At 44.3% G+C, this 21,786-nt stretch overlaps 1 protein-coding gene across 12 annotated transcripts in view; it reads right to left on the bottom strand.

Annotated features, from left to right (window-relative positions):
• ank1a (ankyrin 1, erythrocytic a) overlaps positions 1 to 14,412 on the bottom strand; it is a 148,072-nt gene extending 133,660 nt beyond the window's left edge. For 5 of the 12 annotated variants that reach the window (XM_088624273.1, XM_088624272.1, XM_088624274.1 and 2 more), the window contains exon 1: positions 14,075 to 14,407. In XM_088624273.1, coding sequence (XP_088480399.1) covers positions 14,075 to 14,200 — 126 coding nt within the window. In that variant the 5' untranslated portion in view covers positions 14,201 to 14,407. Of the gene's footprint in view, positions 1 to 14,074 lie in introns of all 12 variants that reach the window. The other 7 variants (XM_088624270.1, XM_088624275.1, XM_088624279.1 and 4 more) reach the window with 4 other exon arrangements.
• Between the last annotated feature and the right edge of the window lie 7,374 nt (positions 14,413 to 21,786).

Genomic DNA, 21,786 nt, shown 5'->3' with positions numbered 1-21,786 from the left:
TTATCAGGTCCACCATTTTTACAGTCCTTTCCTTTATTCCTCAGTTCTGAAGCATTGTGACTCCAAACCTCTTTGGTTAACCCAGAAAACAAAACAGTACCATTATAAATCATTTAGACCTTCTGCGTACTGTTACAAACCAACAGAAAACTACATCATGTTCATCAGCTCTGTGAAACTACTTCCTAGGGAGATTAAGATCATCTTAAACTCTAGGCATCACTTTCAGCATGCATTCATATTTACTTCTTTTCCCAATGTCAGATTTGATGACAGAAATATTCCTATTGACTTTCATAATCATAATTTTCATAATTGAATTTCCTGGAGTACATACAAAAAGAGGCATAGAAACAGACTGTTCTGGTTTGATTTAAGTGAAAACCACATGGGCCGTAACACACCAACAATGAAATGATCTCTGGTGTTTCCTTCTATAGACACAGAAATTCTCCAACCACGGCCATCCTTATATCAATTAAGAAGTATTTCCAAAATCTAGCGCTTCTTAAAAATTCAGGACAAATGACCGGCAACCAAAAAGAAATACACACCGCTAGACCAAATAACACAGACAGGAAATAAACTCCAATAACAAAAGAATGGAGTAGAAACTGATGATGTAATGTGCCGCTTAAGAACAAAGTGCTTTGTCCTATTGTTTGACCACTAGGGGCCAGTGTTCATCGCTTTCTGTGCTCCAGGATTTGAACTGCTTCTAGCTGCAGCTGTCTTTGCTGCCTGTGTGAGTGTGCATGCATGAATCTTGTTCATCTCTGTGTGCCGGGACTTTGTGAGGTGACAGGGGCACATTCACACATTTTCCAGACAGACAGACTGAGAAACCCCTTTACTGATACTCGGACATCCTGGCACCCACACAGCCTTGAGACAAAAAAAGGGAGATGAACAGAGATGACATATGCAAAATAGCTATAGAAACAGGCAGACATAAGAAAGCAGTTAAAGGAAAACAGATATACTGTATGGGTAACTACAGTAGGTAGGTGGGCAGCTGCTGTTTAGGCAGAAATACAGATACATATGGAAAAGAGCAATTAAATAAGAGAGGAGAGAGACAGCCCTGTTCAGCTGGAGAAGAGTGGCTTATACAGTATGAAGTGCAATTGACCTTATTTTGATCAAGGGCAGGGCGCAGAGCCACACTTCCCAAAGTTAATACTCCTGCAGTGTGATATGCTTCTCTCTCTCTCGGAACACTGTTGCTTTTTTTCAGAGAGAGAGACGCTCCTAGCTTTTGTTTTCTCATTCACTCAAGAGCTAAATTAGGTGGCCGAATCGACAACACCACCGCTCAAAACCTTCCTACAGAGATCTGCGATTCTTTTTCCAAAGAAAGGCTTAAAACGTAAATGTTTTCCACAGGCATGTTCTCAACATAACCTTGTGCATCGCAAAGTTCGACACTCCACTGTTAACACGAAGAACCAACGGAACAAAACCATATTTAAAATGTGTGTCGATCTCTGCGTCACTTTGTGATAGACGAGGTGGTTGTCTAGTTGCTCCTGGGTCCTCAGGAGGGAAGAGGAGAGAACAGCCCCTAGGTTCTGTAGTGTTAGTGTTTAGTGTAGTGTTAGTGATCACAAAGAGTGATCATGCAGAGGAACGAGACAGGCAGAGATGTGCTCAGAGTGGCTACCTAGACATGAGACACCACAGTTCTCCAGAAATCATGAAATTGTTCGTCTATGAGTGTGTCATATCCTGTCACATGCCAGAGAGCCATTAAATCAAAAAGCACAAAAAGCCATTTGGCTTCTAATTAGTGAACAGCTCAAATAGTGGTATTTTCATAACTTGTCAGTTCAGTCTCACTGCCACTGGAAGGGAAGGGAAAGTTGCAATGCCTGTGGCACCTGTACCAAAGAGAATTTGCCCAGCAAACATTTTGTCATAAAGACCGGGAAATTTCCAGAAACTTGTAATAACTATCTCAGATGTCACTTAGGGTGTTTTGTCTGCTCAATGTACTGTAGGACTATTATGAGTGGGACAATTATGTATGTATACACGACTGTACCACATCTGGAAAGAGGGGTTCAAAGGATGGAGGAAAGAGCTAATAGCAACCTGGTGACATCTGTTCAACCGTCCTCATGAACTGGCAGCCTTACGTCCAAAATCTACAACAAAAGACTCTAAATTCTAGTCCCAATGGGAATATAGTAATTACATTTACATGTACAGCTTAGTACTGTACAGTAGGTCATGTTAATTAGAACTTAAAAAAAAACTGTTATGTTTCCCGAGCAATTTGCTGCAATGGAAAGAAATGGCCTAACCCGAAAGTCAGTGGAGAGACCCTGCAGTCCAGGCATATACTGTGGGAAACGTGTCATTGACAGAAGAAGTGTGTGCCTTTTTGCCTGGTACAACAGCTGCCAGCTGTCAGCGATGTTATTGATTGCCATGCCTTTGGCAGGACATCCCAGCAGACTTCCCCCTCTCTTATTTTCTGAGGATCCCCGGAGGTGCTCTTCCACTGGGACGCACGGTCAAGTATAACTCGCTGCCAATGGAAACATTTCCGTAACTGCTGATCGGATGAATCCAACTGGCCTCTGTCGTTAACAGACTGGACCGGAATAGCACTTTCTTCTCACAAAACTCACAGCCGATAAGCGTCCTTAGTGAGAGTCATTCTCCTGTGACTCTCCGGATAAACACACCGGGTTCTTCCACACGAGTCCTTACTGTGCCAGAAACACTTGTCTGCGCTTTCCTTTTCTATGGTAAATCTCTGTTCCGCTGGCTCTCCCATCAGGCATCACCGGATGGTGTTGCCATGAACGTGACCTACGCTGCACCCTGTGTGCTCCAGCCACAGTTCTGTTCAGCTGAGCTAGCACCTGGGCCTGCTCTCTGTCAGTGACACTGTCAGTGACCCAGCGAGTTGCACTTAATGCTGGGAGTAAACAATATATTTGGTTATAAAGCCATAATACCATTACAGTATCCAGCGAAATATAATAAATTACTGTCCTCCAGAGGATGCAAATGCACTCTGCTCTGATTGGTACACTCTGCACGCTGCTCTGTGCCCAGGCATTTAAAAAAGCAAATGTTTCCTTTATCGTCCTGACTTGAGGTTATTGGATTACTGAAGTGAGGAAAGTCGAAGAATTGTGAAATGGGCAGACACAGCTCTCCCCCCCCACCTCAAACACAGGAGCATCGTCCAGGTTTTTCCAAAGCTGCTCCTCACCCATGGAGCAAATAGCACCCTTCGACGTCAGGCACAACAAGGCCAAGGCAGAAACGTGAAATGAAATGTGAAATGTCCTGAGTTTAGGGCCGTATGGAATTTGTATGTCTCTGGATTTGTCCTGTTCAGTTCAAGGTGGATGGGTCTGTATTTGTCTCTTGCATCTATCTTTCACAAAAAGGTTTGTGAAAGTAAAAGAAAATATACAGTATATAGTAGTATAGTAGAAGAAAACAAATGCAGGGGCTCAGGTATGTTGGTGGATACAGATTGTGTTCCCTTTGAAAACTTGTTTTATAAGCCCACAAGAACAGTTTCAAGCAGCTGTCGCTGGTCCAGTTCGTGGGCTGGGTTTGACTTTGGACTGTAACATCAAAAACTGTACTATCGACTCCAAAAGCCTGAATCCTTTTCCTTTCCCCAAAAGTACAATTCATGCTCAAGCTTCAAGCCAGGGCAGAGCCCCAGATTTAGTAATAAACGAGATTAGCACGCAGTGAAATGCTCCATTCTTTTGGGTGAATCAGGACTGGCAACAAGGATGTTGGGAAGCAGATCAGGTCCAAGTCCTTCCAGTGCTTTCAAGGAAACCACAAGTGTTTTGGCCACAGCTGCAGTACAGTCAGCTCTGCACACGGATGGAGGATAGCATTTCTTACAGTGCAGCAAACAGGAATTATTTACACATGCAAAACAAATTACATTGCACAGAACTATGCGAACAGAGGCAGCTTTAGAAATAATAAGCAAAAGCAATGCCTCTGCCTGCATCAGGGGAAATGTGGGGATTTACAATGTTTCAGGGTGTTCCCTATGCTCCTACAGTATGTCTGTTCTAGAGTCTGAATCCTTTGTGCATCAGCACCAGCACAGATTTATTGGCACTTGTGCACATGTTGAAAAAGTAGACTTGTTCTCTCAAGCCAGTAAGCCTGCTACTGTCTACATATTGTCTACACCCATTGTGGTTTAAGGGTCAGATCTTAGTCACAAAGATGGCTCCTAAGTTGGGTGCCTCTGAGGAAATGAAGCCAGTCAGAACCACATCAGATGCCTGTATCTTCTTCAATAAAATGTGTAAATGATCACATTGTTGTCTTTAGTCACTACCGTTTGACTAAGAATTATTTCTCATTATTTCTCTGGGTCTCAGACTCTCCTTTCTAAGAGCTGCATGTTGATGCAGTTCTATTAGATTCAGAGCACCTGTGTTTCAATGGGATTCCCAAATCCACACAAGGAAATTCCCCCTTTCAGTTCTAGACAGGGTTTTGGGGGCTTTCTGGGGACATCAGACAAACCTACAGCTCTCCTGTGCAGCTGCTTTATCACAGCACACATTAACATTGATATCGGAATGAGGAGCCGTGTCAGCGTGGGTTGGACGCCTGAAGAAGGCCAAGCCAAAAGCAATTCTACTGAACTAATTAACCTTCACATGTTCCCACACATTGAGCTTTGTGTGTGCATGTGTGTATATAATGATTAAGGACTGAGAGGTTAATGATCAATACAGGAACTGTTCCTAGGATAACCACTTCAGTAAATGTTCCTTGCGTCTGTTACAATCTGGTTTTCCTGCAGTTTCATCTTCTTGTGTATCCAGGGCCCCTACAGTAGCTTCTCCTCCCCCCACCTGAATCAGACCAAAGTCCACCAGCTGACCTCCTGGATTCCATTATCCCTATATTCTCTCCCTCTATAGCACCAGCCTTCCATTTCCCAGGCTAAAAGTGTAATTGAATCAGGGCTGGAGGCTCTTAAAAAGGCACTTCCAGTGTTCGAGCATAGTGCCTGAAGGTGGATGTGCACGTGTTTGAGCCGGTATGTGTGTCACAGTGTGTCTGCCTGCAGTGAAAGCTGAGCCTGTGGAAAAGAAACCCAAAAGACTGTAGGACTCACAGGCCGTTATTGCACGCTTTAAAAACTAAAAATAAGGAAGAGATTGGTGGCTATGGGGAAAAAGCGAGAGAAGAGGAATGAATCCCAGGCCTGTACCACTCCAGTGGGCGTATTTGGGACTGTGATATGTTTAATTCAGCTCCTCCACCACTGTGCCTCTCCACTCAAGAGTCATTCCTATACTATAGGCACTGAGCTGGAAAATCAACACTGCGCTAGTATAAATACTTCATCCTTAATTCACTTTTTAACCCATTGAGCAAAATGAAAAGGGAAAGACAGCTTACTCTTCTTAGATCCCAGACAAAAGGTGTGTTTAATGGCACTCCAGTTATACAGGAGACGGTGGTGCCCAGGGTTCGAGCAGATCTATGTGCATCCTGACAAACAAGAGTGTTTTAGAAAAGTGGGAGTTAAAATGGGGTACTTTGCCCTTTTTCAGAGAAAAATGAAATAGAGCCTCTTATGGTGAGTCATAACTGCACTGGAAAGGGATTGAGAATAAAATGAGCTCGAAAATTACCTGCATTGAAGACAAGACAGACCCTGTTTCACACTAGCGCAATGACTTTGAAGGAGCAGAGCTTTGTTTACTGTGTTTGCTTCCAACCAAACTGACCTTTCAGCTACTTTACCAGCATTGCAGAAAGAAGCTTGGCTGGATCTTATTCATGTAACATACGGTATGCTGACATACTGAAACTAAACAACAATCCCAGTCTCAGAGACAATCATGGTGGGGTTTTCAAGTGGTGATGCTGCTGGCACGGAAAGCATGAATATTTGCAGGAGGGTCGCACACGTGCACACAACCTTAAAAAAGGTTGGCACAAAAGAACAGCACTGGTGCAAAGGTGTTAATTAGAGATCCAGCTGTGAAATCTTTTGGGCAGTCGTCATGCATGGTGTGTGTTAAAAGAGGACGTCTAGTCTGTCCCAGTAGTACAGTATGTGGCTATTCAGGCAGAACTGAATTATTCAAAGGTGACTCGGCAGATATTCTGCACAGTAAGATATGCAGGTATCATCAGCATATTTTAAAAGTACCCAGTGACTGCTCACTCCTTATCTCAACTCGTAGAGTTCCTACTGCATAAAACAGCTGGCATACACAAGGAATATCTATACTGTACAACAGCATGCATATACACGCTGGCTATGAGATATGCAAAAGTGGGGAAGCAGATAAGACTCCTATCATATAGCAGTCTGATCCATTTCGGAAATCACAAAATGCAGGATTTGATCAAATCCAACACCAGGTGCAGGACAGGTCCAGCATTGTCAATTCAGTTTAGTAAATTAGCAAAGACAGACATGCAACACGGCACTACAAGAACCGCTACACTGCAGCTTGTAAAACCTGAAACAGATTGAATTTTGCAGTGCAAATGGATTCTTAATGGCTTTCCTTCAGCACTCAGTGAAACACAGTGTTAACTCAGGACTTTCCTGCGCAATGCGAAGACAGATGTCAAAATGTTTGTTGCATCGGGATCAGTCTCCTTGCAGTTTTTTACAAGAAGCAGAAATCTAATTACGTGAGTGTTTGAAATTATAGATGCAGATATGAGAGGTGCATGAGTCAGCATCCACTCCACCAACCTGACACTCTGCAGCGGCAAAGCAAAACAATTTCACCTCCTGCTCTGTTCCCAGCACTCCACAGTTTATTACAGCTGTGAATGAACCCTCCCACTTTCATATGTGAATCTAAACTCCAACTGTCCTTTGAAACATACAGTAAACACGGCAGAGTTTTAAAAAGGTCACATGTCCATGTTCAAGCAGTTCCAAACCAGACAAAAAAGTCACTCAGTGTGGGAGAGGAGAAAGACACACCTCAGCACAAGGTGACACGAATATCGCCACCAGATTTGAAAATAATGAGCCTGAGCAGGGATTACATGAACGACAGTGATATTTGAGATCAGGAGTCTGCTGCCACTGGTGAGGTGTAATCGCTTGAAAATGGGAGGATAACGTGTGTTAACAAGACTTCTGCGGTCTTCTCTAATATATTTTATCCTTTAAATAGATAGGTCAGTTAAGAACAAATTCATAGTTATGATAATGTCCCAGAGTTCCATTAATGTAGCTGGACTTTTACTGGAGGACCCTGAGTGCAGTACACTGGTCAAGGGTACAACAGCTTCTCGCCCTCTTACTCTGTGATTTGAACCCAAACACCTCTGGACCAGAGCCCTAATCTCTGCCCCATCCTGCTGCTCCCTCGGTAAAGCATTAATAAAAAATGTAAAAACTGTCCCAGTTCATCTCAAAATGAACTGATAAATTAAATGCTCTGTCTGAGCTGGTTTCCATTGACAGACTGTGGTCTGAGGCATGGAAGAAGGTTCTAGTCATGTTGCTGAAGATGATACACTGGCTTCTTTCAAGAAACGGCTGGATGAGATTCTGTACTTAGTAGAGGAGAGACAACCTTACACAAAGGGTTGTAGGAGTATGGAACAAGCTGCCTAGTCAAGTTGCTGAAGACAACCGGCAATTTAATTCCAAAGCAATAATTAGCGCTCCATGCGTACTGAGCTCAATTCACATCTTATTTACTAATTCAAGCTTATTTTAAGAGCCACAGCTCACAGACAATGTGTGTTCCTGTTCTGTCTCCCAGAGACATGCATTGCTTCAGAGTGATAGTTTCAAAATGCCACCAGTGCTATCTGACTCATTCAGAGAGAAATGACTGTAATTGGGGCTAAATTAACGTGAACTCTTTAGTGTACTTTTCCCTTTTTTAAGATAAAAAGTTATTTTTTTCTTCTCTGGGTTTGAACGAGAGAACAGAGGCCTAAGCCAGAAATTTTCTTTAAATTACTACAGACTATTTAAAATTAAACCTAGGCGTGTCGTAGGCATGCGTGCTTATCATCACATTAAGTGACTTACACTCAGTAGGCATTGACTGCTCAGGAACATAACTGAAACACATGAGATAAATGCATAAAAACAATCTGTATCTCAATAAGAAGAAAAGATCCAAAGTGAATTACAAGAAATGAAAAGAGAATAAAAATAAGAAAACAAGAATGGAGTAGGGATATATATAATAGGACAGAAAAAATGGAAAGATGCTATAAGTGAAAAATAAAAAAGAATATTAGTATCGTAAGTAAGTTACGATTATTACTTCATGAATCATGATAATCACGCTTATAAGTTAAAAACGTCTTACTTTACTCCTACACAAGTGTGACAGGACAGATCTCACGTAGATCAAGCAAACGCCTTCATTCAGTTCTACTCTAGTGTATTTTGGGATTCTGTTTCCATTCATGCCTCCACCTCAGTTTCAAGTGTGTTCGAGGCCCCAGATGCCTGTGTGGTGAACGGAAAAGGTGACAGTGGCGACACTGCATTGTTGCAGCAGACCTGGACGCTGCTGATGAACACGAGCAAGCGGAGCTGTCGCTGCGCGGCGCGGGGGGGCTGCCACCCCAGCGAAGCAGGAGGGCCCCCGGGGTTCGGGCAGGCGGACGTGCCAGCGCGGTCCTTCCGGGGGCATGCCGTCGGGACTTTCCTGGCCTGGGTACCGCTCTGATGAGCCTCAAAGACCCCTTTTGCCAGCAGGACCCCCCCGTTAGAATACGAGACGCTCGACTCTTGAAACATCAAGACCCGTTGTGACGGCACAGGTTCTGTGGAAATTGCATCTACAGGTATGTGCATTTCTTAACATCTGGAATTAAATCCCAAAATCAACTCTTTGAAGTCCCCCCCCGTGAATGACGCATTCAGTAATATCATGTCTGGAATGCATATTGAGCACTTTTAGTTTAAATGCTGCTGCAATAAATGAGGTTGTTTTTAAGCTGGCATGGACAAGGAGCCACTGGCACTATCTGAGGACTGGAGAGGAACTTGGGGTGTCAGGTGTGCCCTTCACCGCTCCACAGCCCACACCTCAATTTTGAGCTCCCCATGCTCCCTCACATCAGAACAAACAACCAACCCCCCCCCCCAAAAAAAAATCAGGGATAGGGGATCTCACTGAGCACCCCTTGAATTAAAAAGATGCAAACAGGTTTTGACTTTTTACAACACCCTTGAGAAAACCTCATTGTCTAAGAACAAAGGAAGTACGACTCTCACTTTGTCACCCGGCCCTGTATGCCCTAGGTGTTACACTAAAAAGGCAGAAATGTGTGTTAGCTCTCATCTCACTATTTTAACCAGAATATCTCAGCACTTCCACACCTACTCAGTGTCAATTGTTACATACTACACTAAGAAAACAGTGAATTGTTTTGACAAACATGTCAGATTAAGGCTCAATTTATATGCATAAGGTAAATACAAAATCTTACAGAGCGTACTGTATGCCAAGAAACAGAAATACTATCAGTGCCAATGGGCTGAGTGCAATGAAGACTGTAAGGAGCAGCCTGCTTAACCCTGAAACTGGTGCCCGGACTTAAAAGGGGAAACTGGTTGGGAAGCAAAACTTAAACTGTCCTGAACTACAGGGCAGATTCACCGTGTGCTTCAAACACCTCCGTCACGATGCATTGCCAAGCTCAGAAACCTTTGATCTGCGCAGCTTATTCAATGAGATCCCTGCTACAGGCACTATTCTGGGGGCTCTCTACAACATCCATGTGGAAACACTGGTTTTAGGCTGTGAACAACATGGGGCATTCAGAAATATCACGTCTGGAGCCACTGTCATTCATTGTTAAATACTGCAATGCTACTTGGATCTGGTTGAGGGGGGTGTGTATAAATGTGTATTATAGGAAGTAAATAATACAGAAAAATAAATAAAATATTAGCCCAGGAACAAACAGTGACCGTAGTTTGTGAAATGTACTGTGACAATGCAGAGACGTGTGGATATGGGGCAATTAAAACCATTTCTAACTGCAGTTTGGTATAGAGATTTTATTTTGCACCCGATTTCCACTTAAAATGGTTACTGTTCAGTCGCGCAAAATCTGAAAATTTGACATGAGCTCAATGAGACAGTGCAGGCTGCGGTTGGACAACAGTTAAAGGCGGGCACTAGGAAGAAAACAGACTTTGCAGCACCGCACCCAGAGCCAGAATCACAGCCAGCGTTTTCACGTGACGATCCCGTCAATAACGTCGAGGACGTGCTGCTTAAGAATCGCCGGACAAGGACCGGGGCACTTAAACAAAGTTTGCCCTGAGCTCTTTGCAGAAATGCTCTTCCCAGAGCTACAAAAGTGAAGTTTTTCCTACATTGCAAAACCTGAAGTCAGGCACCATCCCCTCCCCTCTGCAGTTTAAGAAAGTCAAATCAATTATTCTCCTCACGTTTTTAGGATTAGATTCCATCTCTCAGACAGCAAACCTAGTAGATTGCATTAGAAATAGCACTGCTAATCAATAAAGAAATATGGGGTGTTTGGAAAGTCCTATACAATTATTTATTGATAGATTCGGCTTGTTGGTAACTGTAAAAGCTAGACTTGCATCATTACAAGGAACTTGCTCCTGATCCTCAGCGGTACTTGTCGCGTGTAGCAGAGACCTCTGCTGTCCAAATCGCTGATGATGTGTTTACAAATTTGGTTTTCATGAAAAGCGCTGCAGCGCCCAAACTTCACCGGCTTTGAGGAGGCCGGTGTTCATGCATTCTGCTCACACACTCCCTTCGCTCACTGACGAGCTGCGAGGCCTGAAGGAGTTGCTGCAGAGAGGGCCGAAGCCACAGGAGCAGGCCCACTGTGAGCAGCTCAGCCATGCCCCTGCCACACACACCAGCAAGCCCTGGAGGCACCCTCCTCCTACCAGCATTAAACAGCCAGCGTTAAAGGCCTGCTCTCTCCCAGAGCGCCTAGGGAGAGAGCAGAGCGGAGGAGCACAGAAAATCACAGCGCTGTCATCCCAGGAAGAAGTATCGGGGATCAGAGCCTGAGGAAACGGAGCGATCCTGATTGATCTTGGTCCACTACACGTGTCTGTGCATCCCGCGAGCAATATCAAACACCCGTTCTAATTCATTCAAGGATCTTGAGAAGGAAAACACAACAATGATACAGAATAGCACACCAACGTGAAGGTATCCTCTCTTTCTCAGATCTTCCCGTTCCCTCTAAAACTCACAGGCTGCCTGCTCAAGCAAAGTGTGCAAGCAGCCATGCTGTCTGACAAAGGGAATGAGGAGGTAGCACTGAAACCAGGGGTCCTCTGGGGGGCTGCGTGTCAGCCACAGCGCACAGCTCCTGGGAGTACCCAGGACTGGGGGTGGGTGGAGGGGGGCCCTGCCTTCATCACTCAGCACATACACCGGGAGACAGTCGGAGCCACACAGCCACCGCACAACTCAATGTCTGCAGAGGCAGGCGCGCGAGTTGTAATTAATACAGCCTGGTTAGTTTAATATAGTTTCGTGAACGCAGGCCAAATATAGCCTTTTTTGGAGACTCTAGTTACATTTCAGAAAATCTGTGTCAGTTCAGTTCTCAGATTCAGTCGAATAGCGCGGGGGCGACTGTCTCAACACTGGGCCATGCTCTTTCACTGAAGGGGTGCTGTGTTACTCCTCACAGGAGAGGCGTGATCAAATAAATCCCAAGAATGCGACAGAATTCACAATTAGCAGTCCAGAACTTACACTGAATAGCAAAACACACCAAATAGTCCACATGCTAAAGTTATTCCTTGGACTGCTACAACAGCTCCAGCCTTTCAGCGGAACCTCCGCTGAAGTGACGATGTGCACCAGAACACTCTGAATCTTACTCGTAATAGAAACGGAGCTAATGCTGTACCTCTGTGGAGATCCGGTACTTAATAATTAAACAAGCAATAAGCAGTTGAAGATTACACAACAGGAGACCAATTTCTCTAGGCAAACAGGCAAAGTTCTCATCACGCACCTCTTCTGACCTGTGTGGATTCTCAACTTCTCTACAGTACATGCAGTCCTGGTGGCGGTGCCTGCAATGACTTGTGGTTCCTTGTAATAGACCATAGGTCACCATATGTCAACATGAACTATTTTAGAAGAGAGAAAAAGGCAATGAATTTCTGGCTGTAATAGATTATTGGAGAGAGATATTGCAAGAAGAGATCATAGTAGCTATGAAGGACTGACGCACATTACTGTTAAGCAAATAGATGCTAAAGCGACAATACAACCCTTAAGAAATGCCTGAACCCCGAATCAAGAGACCTGAAGAAAGGTTTGATTAATAGTAATTAAATTCCATGTTGTTGCACTCAATGGGGCTGTATGACATGAACACTGCTGTTTATAGAAGTCCCCTCTCTCTCCTGTTAGAAGATGAGGCTGTTGTCTGATGTGATCTGGGTTTTGCTTTCTTAAAAGTCACTGTTAAGCTTGAAGAAAACAAAGTAACAGTTCTCACTCAAATCCTGGCAGGAGTCTGGGTGCAAAGCGTCCGAAAGTCCAACCCTTTAGATCTGTAGATGAATCTGACAGGCAGTACTGGAGGTCAGTGGCCCTCTAGCCTGTTCAAGTCCACAGCAGTGGCCACACTGCTATGTGCTTCCTGTCAGACAATCCTTGAACGTCACCACAGGGCTGGTTAAGCCCATTCACAGGGGGCTAATGACTTAACAGATAGAGGACGTGGCCTTTGTTAAAAAGCTCTGTGCGCTGCAGCAATGGAAAAATGTTGTGTGGCGCAATGGAAGCAATCCTGTCTCCCACTTGGCTTTTTTCCTGACCGTAGAGGACATCCAACAGGATCAGATCACAGCCCCTCCTGAGTTTGGATCGGATTTTGCTTGTCACCTGTTCCGAGCTGCCCAGACTGCCACATCTGCTAGGAACCCTGCCTTTAGCAGCTTTTGAAATCCTGCGTCTTATTCCATGCACTCCTGGAATCGAACAACGCACATAACACAGTCCAACCTTCACATTGCCTGTCCTTATAAGGACATATCATGTCACACAAAGTTTAAAACAACACATCCAGCACAGGAATAACGTATGTATCTACGCCATGCAGCATAATTACGGACGTGAATCACACACAGCTCATATTTCCTTGTTTCGTGAGAGAAACGGACTAAATGAAAAACGCTGTCACGTACTGCATACAATTAAAAAGAGCTGCGCTGAAAGAATACAGTTCTCATGGGGACTTTTTTGAAGCTGAAAAAGGAAGCCTCCCTCGCAGTCTGCTCTATTCCTCCTGCAGCTCGCCCTAGCCATGACACTCCTGAGCTGGAAAGTGTTGAGAGGGGTACCTGTTGTGGTGACCCAAATCCATATCCCAGGCTATGCGGACAGCCAGAGCGAGCCCCCACACAAGAATACTGCCAGCAGCCAGGACAGACACTTCACAAGCGAGTACAGCAGTAGCAAAGAATGCCACTCATCACGAAGCGTCGCCCCGCTACCACTCCGGAGTCCTGCCCCGGCTCATCCGACACCCACGCCAGTCACCGCCACCCCTGCAGCCCCTCTCCCCGGCTGGGGCTCTGCACGAGGGGCAGCCCCTGCCCTCGCCGACAGATGCAGCCGTACCCGGGCTGACTTACCCCGGCAGACCCCCCGGCCCCTCGCGCCCTCACCGGCTTAAGTCTTCACAACAGGTCACTCGAAACTTGCCATCTGGCAGGGCTCGCGGGTCTTATGTTGAGCACCGCTTGGAAAATAAGAAGGCAGCGGGGCTGCTGAGAGGGCGGGCGGCAAGAAGCGGGGAGAACTGATTGTTGCTCTTTGCCATCATATATTTTCACTCACGCTCCCACAAACTAGGCACCAGCAAAATGCCCTGCCTTTCAAAAACACAAGACACACTCTCAACACCGTGCATGCAGTCACCAAAGTGAGGTACATCCTCTACCTAGACCCTCAACCCTTCGAGTAGGGTTCAATTGCCCAGTCTGTGATGGGAATGTAAAATGTTATCCTCTCTGTCTGCCTGGCCCTCTGCCCCCCCTGCCAGAGCCCCCCTGTTACCCTGCCCTCTGGTCCCATACCTTGCGCTTGCGGTCTCGGGATCGGTTCCTCTTGGTCTTCTTCTCCTCCTCTTTCTCCTTCTGCTCCTGAGCCGCCAGGGCTTCCAGGTCCTTGTTCTTGCGGAGCTGCTTCGCTGCCTGTGCCATGCTGCCCACGAAAGCTGTACCCTCCGACCAGGCGGACCGTCCAAACGCACATCAATCGCGAGAGCCCACGCCGAGGTGCGCTGCGCCGCGCTGCGCTGGGCTGGGCTGCTCCGGGCTCCCTCTCTCTCTCTCTCTCTCCTCTCCTCCTCCTCGGCACGCTCAACACTCTGGCTCTGGCTCCTGAGCGGCTTCCTCCAGCTCCTCTCTCCTTCTCCCCCCACCCCCCCCCCCCCCACCCCTCACTCCTCCTCCTCCTCCTCCTCCTCGATTCCTCTGCACCGGCCGCCGAGGACGGGGAAGAAAACCTGGGCAATTCAAATTTCCACTTCTGCTCTTGCCGTTGCTGTGGCCAAAAAATTTGTGCAAATCCTTCCCGCCCCCCCCCCCCTAGCAGCACAGAATGGCTTCTGTGTTTACGCTCCGGGATGCAAAAGATGCTGTGTGCACCAGAGCCATTCTGGCGCTATACATTATTCACAAAAAAAAATGCACACGGTCTCTCGTTTTGCCCAGCTCTTCCACTCTGTAGCCCTGCCGACGACTTCTTAGCAGCTGCAAAGGGAGAGCGCAGGACCCATGCGCTGATGCAGTGTGCTGTAATTCAAGCCCTGCCAAACTCCCTGCCCTGCTCAAGTAGGGACCTTAAGGACGGCAGGAGAGGATGCCGTCTGCGCCCCTCTCTGCTTGGCTTGTCATGGACGCAGAAGAGCGATGGACTCTACTTGCTGGCTTTATTTGGGGTTTTTTTTGCACTGGATCTCTCTCGGTCTTTACCTCTCTTCCTCTCTCTGCAATGCTGCTGATGCAGGCAAAAAAAAAAATTCCCCAACATCTCTCACACACACACTGTCGCTCGCTCGCTCCCTCTCTCTCTCATTCACCGCTCATTTCAGAGCCAATAAACAGGCACGAGAGAGAGAGAGAGGAGGAAAGAGGGGGGAGCAGATAGAGAGAGAATCAAAGCAGTAGGGTTGATTTTATTTCAGTCCTCTCTCCCTCTCTGCCTTAGATCTTCTGCAGGCACTGCAAGAAACTGTGGGGCATTGCACAGGGTTCCACAGCTACAAAGACGAAATGCAATGAAAGTTAAACCTGCTTTGAAGTCTCAGAGCACAAGAGTCACCCCCCCCCAGATGTGACTGAGATGATTAAGGTGTTTAGACTTCACGCCGAGCAGAGCCACGGAAAAAAATCTTTTTCAAAAGACAATGCAGTCCGGCACGTCCACTCAGACCAGCGCAAGTTTGTTCCCTTCTGTTTCCTTGAGGGGAATAAAGAATCTTACCTCTCATGAATATTAAGAAATGTAACAGGCAGGTCGAAGCTGTTATTATCGGTTTAAGAATTGACAGTTGCACAGAGCACGATTCATTCAATGATTTGGGGTACGAAAGGAAATATTCAGAATGAATAAGGCTGTTTAAACCGATCATTTGACTGTCCATATGTGGGCAGATTAGGGAAACGACAAACATTCTCTCCAGACTGTAATGTGTTATTGCAGGTACACTGCATTGTTTCAGCACTGGAATCCATCTCAACAGCAAAAAGTGCTTCTTTGCAGTCCGCAGTATCAGTGCTGCCTAATGGCCAGGTCTCAGAGCACATTTCTTTGGATTTTTCTGGGAATTTGAAGTGTATATAGTTCTGAAGGCATGGATTTTAGGTGCTGTGGTTCCTTATTACACAAGCCGTGTGAGTGGTAATGAATAAAATATGTTTTGCGTTATAAAATAACACAGTTAACTGTGCGTGTTCTCACAGAGAATGACTATTCCATTATACCTTTCCACTGCTGTCATGTCAGTCCTGACCAATGTTCCGAACGCTTACTTTAATTTTTAACATGCCTGTTCTTACTCGTTAGCGATGCCTTACTGATGTTGGGCAGTCAGTCCTTGAGCGAGCACAGACGTCATGATCAGAATCACACCTCAGGTTTGCAAAGAAATCTTAGATGCATGTTGTGCGGGATTCTGTTCTATTCTGCTGTAGGATTCGGAATTGTGCACGATTCTGCTGTAGTACAGAGCCTGTTTGGGTTTGGAACAGTGTGTAGGTAATAATCCACATACACAATTACAGACTTACCAGATCTGATTGGCACCTATTTATTAAGGTTTTAATTGGCTTACTATCCCATTGGCTGTTTGTCTGTTGTCTCTCCTGTCACCAACACTTTTTGTATTGAGTAATACAGGCCAAAACCACTCTGAAAAGACACCTCCAGGATGAATGTACGAAAAGCTAAGCCACAAATCTAAAATTCCAAATAACAGGTCATTCTTTTATCTATTATGTTCTTAACAGCTACAGAATATTAGTAAATAGTAAGAGGATTCTAAATCCTTTTATACTATTTTGCAAACATGGTACAATATTATATGCAGAAAATACTTTAAAAATATATATATACGATTTCTAATAATATTGTGCACCTATTAACAGGACACCTACTGACATTTTATATACATTTATATTGAGAGGCATTAAAAAACATAAATTGAGAGGTTGAGTCAATAGCATTTGTTGAGTTTTTAATGGCTCAGTATAATAATGTAATATAATAATTCAAAATAATCTATTATTACTTCTTACTTCTGAAACTATTTCAATACATATGTATACATATTGGTTATTTTAACAGTAATAGAAAAAAATGGCAAAAGCATAAAGTTACAAGGAGAAAAATAGGGAATATAGCTTAAAGGTTTGTACATCGTAGCAAGTATAATACAGCCCCTAAACGAAAGTTATCAAACCGGTATGGATTCGTTCACCTAAAACTCTTTGGTGTTTTGTCACATATTTGGATCACAAAAATACAATCGATAGTATGTAGTAAAATAACAGTTTTCAAGTTATTTCAGACCTCCAACATATTTAAGTGTAAAGTGTAGAAGACTTGCTAGGACTACCGATGTGGGTACAGCTGTATTACCTGGGTAATGATGTACTGGTCACTGAACACTAAATTAGCTCCTTGAAGAGTCCACCGTGTGGATCCCATCTCTCTTACATAAGGAAATCTGAAACGTTACAAACAAGAGGAAGACTTTAAGCCGTTTGGTAGTTAGTAGCTAATTGATCCAAGGATCTCACCCAGCTGTTTCGTAAAAGAAGCCAGGGTATCGGCTTCAACCACATGCCCAAGCAGGATGTTCCATACTCCTACAACCCTTTGCGTAAAGAAGTGGCTCCTTTTCTTGGTTTTTAATGAAACTTTCATATACAGTACAGTAGCTTCCACTTTTGCTCACTGGTTCAGGGTTTCAGAACTGTTCTTTCTGAATACTTACAATACTCCACTAGTTACAACTCCCTTTGAGACTTCACCCCTTATCTATATGCTCCGTTTTCTATTTTATAAACCAATTCTTTCCCATTACTTTACATGTTAGTCAGACTTTTTGGTTTATACAGTAAGTACAGTATATTACGTCACTAGCTAGGAGAATCTAAAGTTCTCCTTGGGTTTGCAGTATTAAGGTCAACCTACAACATACTAAAAAGTGAAAGTGACAACTGTACAGGGACCCTAATCGATTTTTACCTGTTTTGAATGCCCACTGTATTTTACTAAGTCAACTCATGATACACTGCAATGAGATAATTAAGAGTGTAAAGAGAAAAAAGCCATTGAATGGAACAGATCTTTAAAGCCAAGTTTTCTCCTGCCGTATCACATACAGACACCCCTCAGACTCACCCTATAACCTTTACTCTGGCTCACCCTGACCTGTTGGCAACACCACAAGAACTGAGAAAGCGATTCAGAAAAAAAGCCTTCAGCTTAGGCATTACTAGGAGTGGAGCATGCAGACGTTTCTTTGTAAGCATACAATTAAAACAATTTTTAAAACTAGGGATGATCAAAGCTAATCTACACATATTCTATCTCTAATGTTCCATATTCAGTAAGTGCACACTATCTGTAATCAATATGTTATCATAGAAAAAAATAACTTCAAAAAATAAGCATTAGTATTAGTATTACTCAATTGTATTAAATGTCTAGCTGTTTCTTTAAACTAAACATAGCATTATTGTTGTCACTTTTTTTTTGCTGAGTTAGAACGATTGCTGAGTCCTTCTCTTGTCCTTTCTCGGATTGCACTGCACTACGGATTGCCCTCTGAGCCAGTGGCAGGCAGCCACATTAGCGCTGATCCTGGAGCTCTGGGGTCATGGTTCTAAAGAACACGAGACATTCTAAAACTGTGCCCCTTTCTCATTCGGGGGTATGCAAGGTTGGCTTACGGCACAGTAAACCCAGAGGACTTCAGAATAATCAGTGAAACGTGAAGCAGGCTACACAAGTGGAAACTATATGGAAGTGTGGTTAAAGAGGAGTCACATCTTTACACAGGGAGTTGTAGGGGTATGGAACAAGCTACTCTGCTTCTTTCATTAAATAGCTGAATGAAATCCTTGGATCAATTAGCTACCAAATGGGCTGAACACGTCAAATGGCCACCTTCCATGTGTAACCATTCTAACGTTCCCATGTACAGTTCGATAGTCTATGCCTGGTCTTGGAAACTGTTGCATGAAAGTCACACACCCAGCAGAACGAACACTCGTGGGCTGTGAGGTTGCTAGTATTTGTGAGACTGGACTTGCTGCTCTGCAGCAGAGAGAAAGAAATCTTCATCCAAACTCGGCAACAGAGAGACCACAGAGGAATTACAAAGGAGATTGGATTTTGCAATAATTGTTTTGCAGCATTGTCCCCGCAGCCAGCTTACTGGTTGCGAGGCATGAAGCGAAATCTCGAAAGGAAGGTGATTGTCTGACAGCACGCTGCGGTCAGCAAAGCACACACGACACGAAACAGCACCAGTAAGCAGCACATCACTTAAAAATCCCTCTCCAGGGCCCTCTTCACCTGTATAAAAGTTTCAGGGCTGCTTCCCTGGTTAGACAGCAGGACTCAGAACTTACTGTATCAACCCTGTGATTAGACGCTATTCCTGTCTGCTTCATAGTAAGACAGGTAAACATAGGCTTAAATAAACACTAAGTACAGCTGACCCTCAGACGAACAGACTTTGTTTTAATGAATGTCGGATCTGACAGACAAAATCTCTAAAATCAGAAATGCAGGATTTTCCCTGCCATAACGGGGAAATGCACCAAAAATAAAACAATGTAAATTGTTTACATAGGTTTAAATCAGGCATGTCAATTGCGCGCTATAAGGGTAGGTCAATTTCATGCGATGGGTGTTATTTGTATTTCATATGCTTTAGTGATTTTTAGCAGTATGTTTACAACACATAAAATAAAGAGTTAATATATTTATGCTAAAAAAAGAAACAGGAAAATATTCCATTGACTGCATTAGTTTACTGTAATCCTTAGAATAAGTCAAAACATCCAGAGAACATATACAGTATTTAGTTTATATATCTATGTTTACTTCATATAATAGTTTTTTTGGGGTGGGAAAAACATCATTCGTGATTTAACTAATACTGGACAATACATCCCCTCTATTAGCCCTTTAAAACGAGGGCTGAGTGTATTCTCATTATAATTCACTTGGATATTGCCTTTGCTCTTTCACCATTCACTGTACAGCTGTAATGTGACACAGAGCAATAGCAAACACAGTGGTTAAACCAAGAGCAGAATACAGCCCACACCAGATGCAAAAATGTGAACTGCATTACAGCAAAAAGGTACAGCACAGACAAGACAAATAAGGTGCAAAATTACAATACAATAGACCTGACTGCCACGCATGAGGCAGCTGCAAATTCAGAACTGCAAGTGAACAGTTAAGACCTATCGATTCCTTAGCTGATAGAATAATCCATTACTCTTACAGCCGTACCGCAACACGCACTCACACACAGGACTGTGCCAGGCTGGAACAAAGGGAGCTGTGATGTCACACACTGAGGTGCGAGTTCCACTGCAGTCCCCAGTTCCGCCTGGTGTGCTTACTGTGTGATGACGGGTCTCCCCTCTTTCTCTCTCTCTGTCTGTCTCAGCGCCTTACCACATGCTTAATTAGTCACACCTGAGCCACACTAGAGGAACAAAGAAATCAGTCTTCACCAAACATCTAGACACGCAGTAAAGAGACCGACTACCAAGAGAATTGAGGAAACACACATACAGTAGGAAACAGACATCCAGGACACTGGCAGGACCGTGGAAGGAAAATCAGGATTATTTAAAAATAATGGCTCTCCAAAAACGAGTCCTGCTGAATTGTGCTGATGGTCCCCGTTACTAGACAGAACTGATCTTACCGTGCGTATTGTCTCAAAACAGCAGCGAATTCAACTCCTTCTCCTTCAAAAACTCTTCATGTTGTCCTGGGATGATGAATGCAGACATTTTTATGCACGTATAAGAAAATGGTGAAGAGGTCTATCAGACTGCCCGGAAAAATTCCTGACACCTGTTTCCTTGTGTTACAATCGTTCTTCTGCTTTCAGCCCTTGGGCACGGGTGCGAGGCAGCGGGAGAGACAGGCTAATGGCCACGGCGTGGCAGTGGCAACAGAATCACAGCACTCGAATATAGGTTTGTCCCCCAAAAATAAAAAAATAAAAAAAGATTGGGGTGATGGATTAAAACGTTTTAGGAGTTATTTTCAATATTACTTTCAATTTACTCTCAATTAACTTTCAATTAAGCTCTCCACCTCTGCCTTATCCACTTTCTTATTGTTATAATGCTACATCCTGTACTTAGCACAACCATTTTAAAATAATAATAATAACACTTCTGCTAATAATAATAACCTAAGATATTCAATACTTAGCAATGTTCATCCTTACGGATCCCAGTGAAAATCACACCGTGATGTGCGTCAGAATCTGTGCTCTAAACAGCTCAGTGCACGGAAGATAAAGAAGAGATGAACAACTAGTAGCCAATTGATTTCAGTGTGAAACTGTGTGCGAGTCTGGCCAGGTCACAAAGGTTATCACCTCTTTCCAGAAAGGTCACGAGGTCTTCAATGACGGCAAGCGATCAGGATCTCAGTTTAATGTCTCTGTCAAAAGGCAGCACCTTCAGTAGCTGTTTTCTGTTGCTGTTCGTGAGCTGCTGCTGCAGAAGAGGATGCAACACTCCAGTCCTGGATAGATACCCAGAAGATTTTTTTTTTCCCACCCAAGCCCTTAATGATCTAATTCAGCTCATTATTTGCCTAATCAGACACACTGAAGCCTTTTCTTGTTCTTGAGAGGCTGGAAAATTAAAGAGACCTATAAACCCCGCAGGGCTGCAGCCGGGCTGCACAGAGGAGGAGCACCACCTACAGGTTCACCAATAACACATCCAGCAGCGGTCTATGTCTCCCAGCCTTGTAATAATAATAATAATAATAATAATAATAATTGCTTACACTTATATAGCACTTTTCTGGCCACTCCACTCAAAGCGCTTTAAAGGTAATGGGGTCTCCCCTCCACCACCACCAATGTGCAGCACCACCTGGATGATGCGACGGCAGCCATAGTGCGCCAGAACGCTCACCACACACCAGCTATTAGTGAGGAGGAGATCACAGTAATGAAGCCAATTCATAGATGGGGATTATTAGGAGGCCATGATTGGTCAGG

Source organism: Lepisosteus platostomus, chromosome 3 (genome assembly GCF_059453375.1).
Source record: "Lepisosteus platostomus isolate fLepPlt1 chromosome 3, fLepPlt1.hap1, whole genome shotgun sequence".
Classification (NCBI taxonomy): Eukaryota; Metazoa; Chordata; class Actinopteri; order Semionotiformes; family Lepisosteidae; genus Lepisosteus; species Lepisosteus platostomus.
This window is presented reverse-complemented; position numbering and strand designations above follow the sequence as displayed.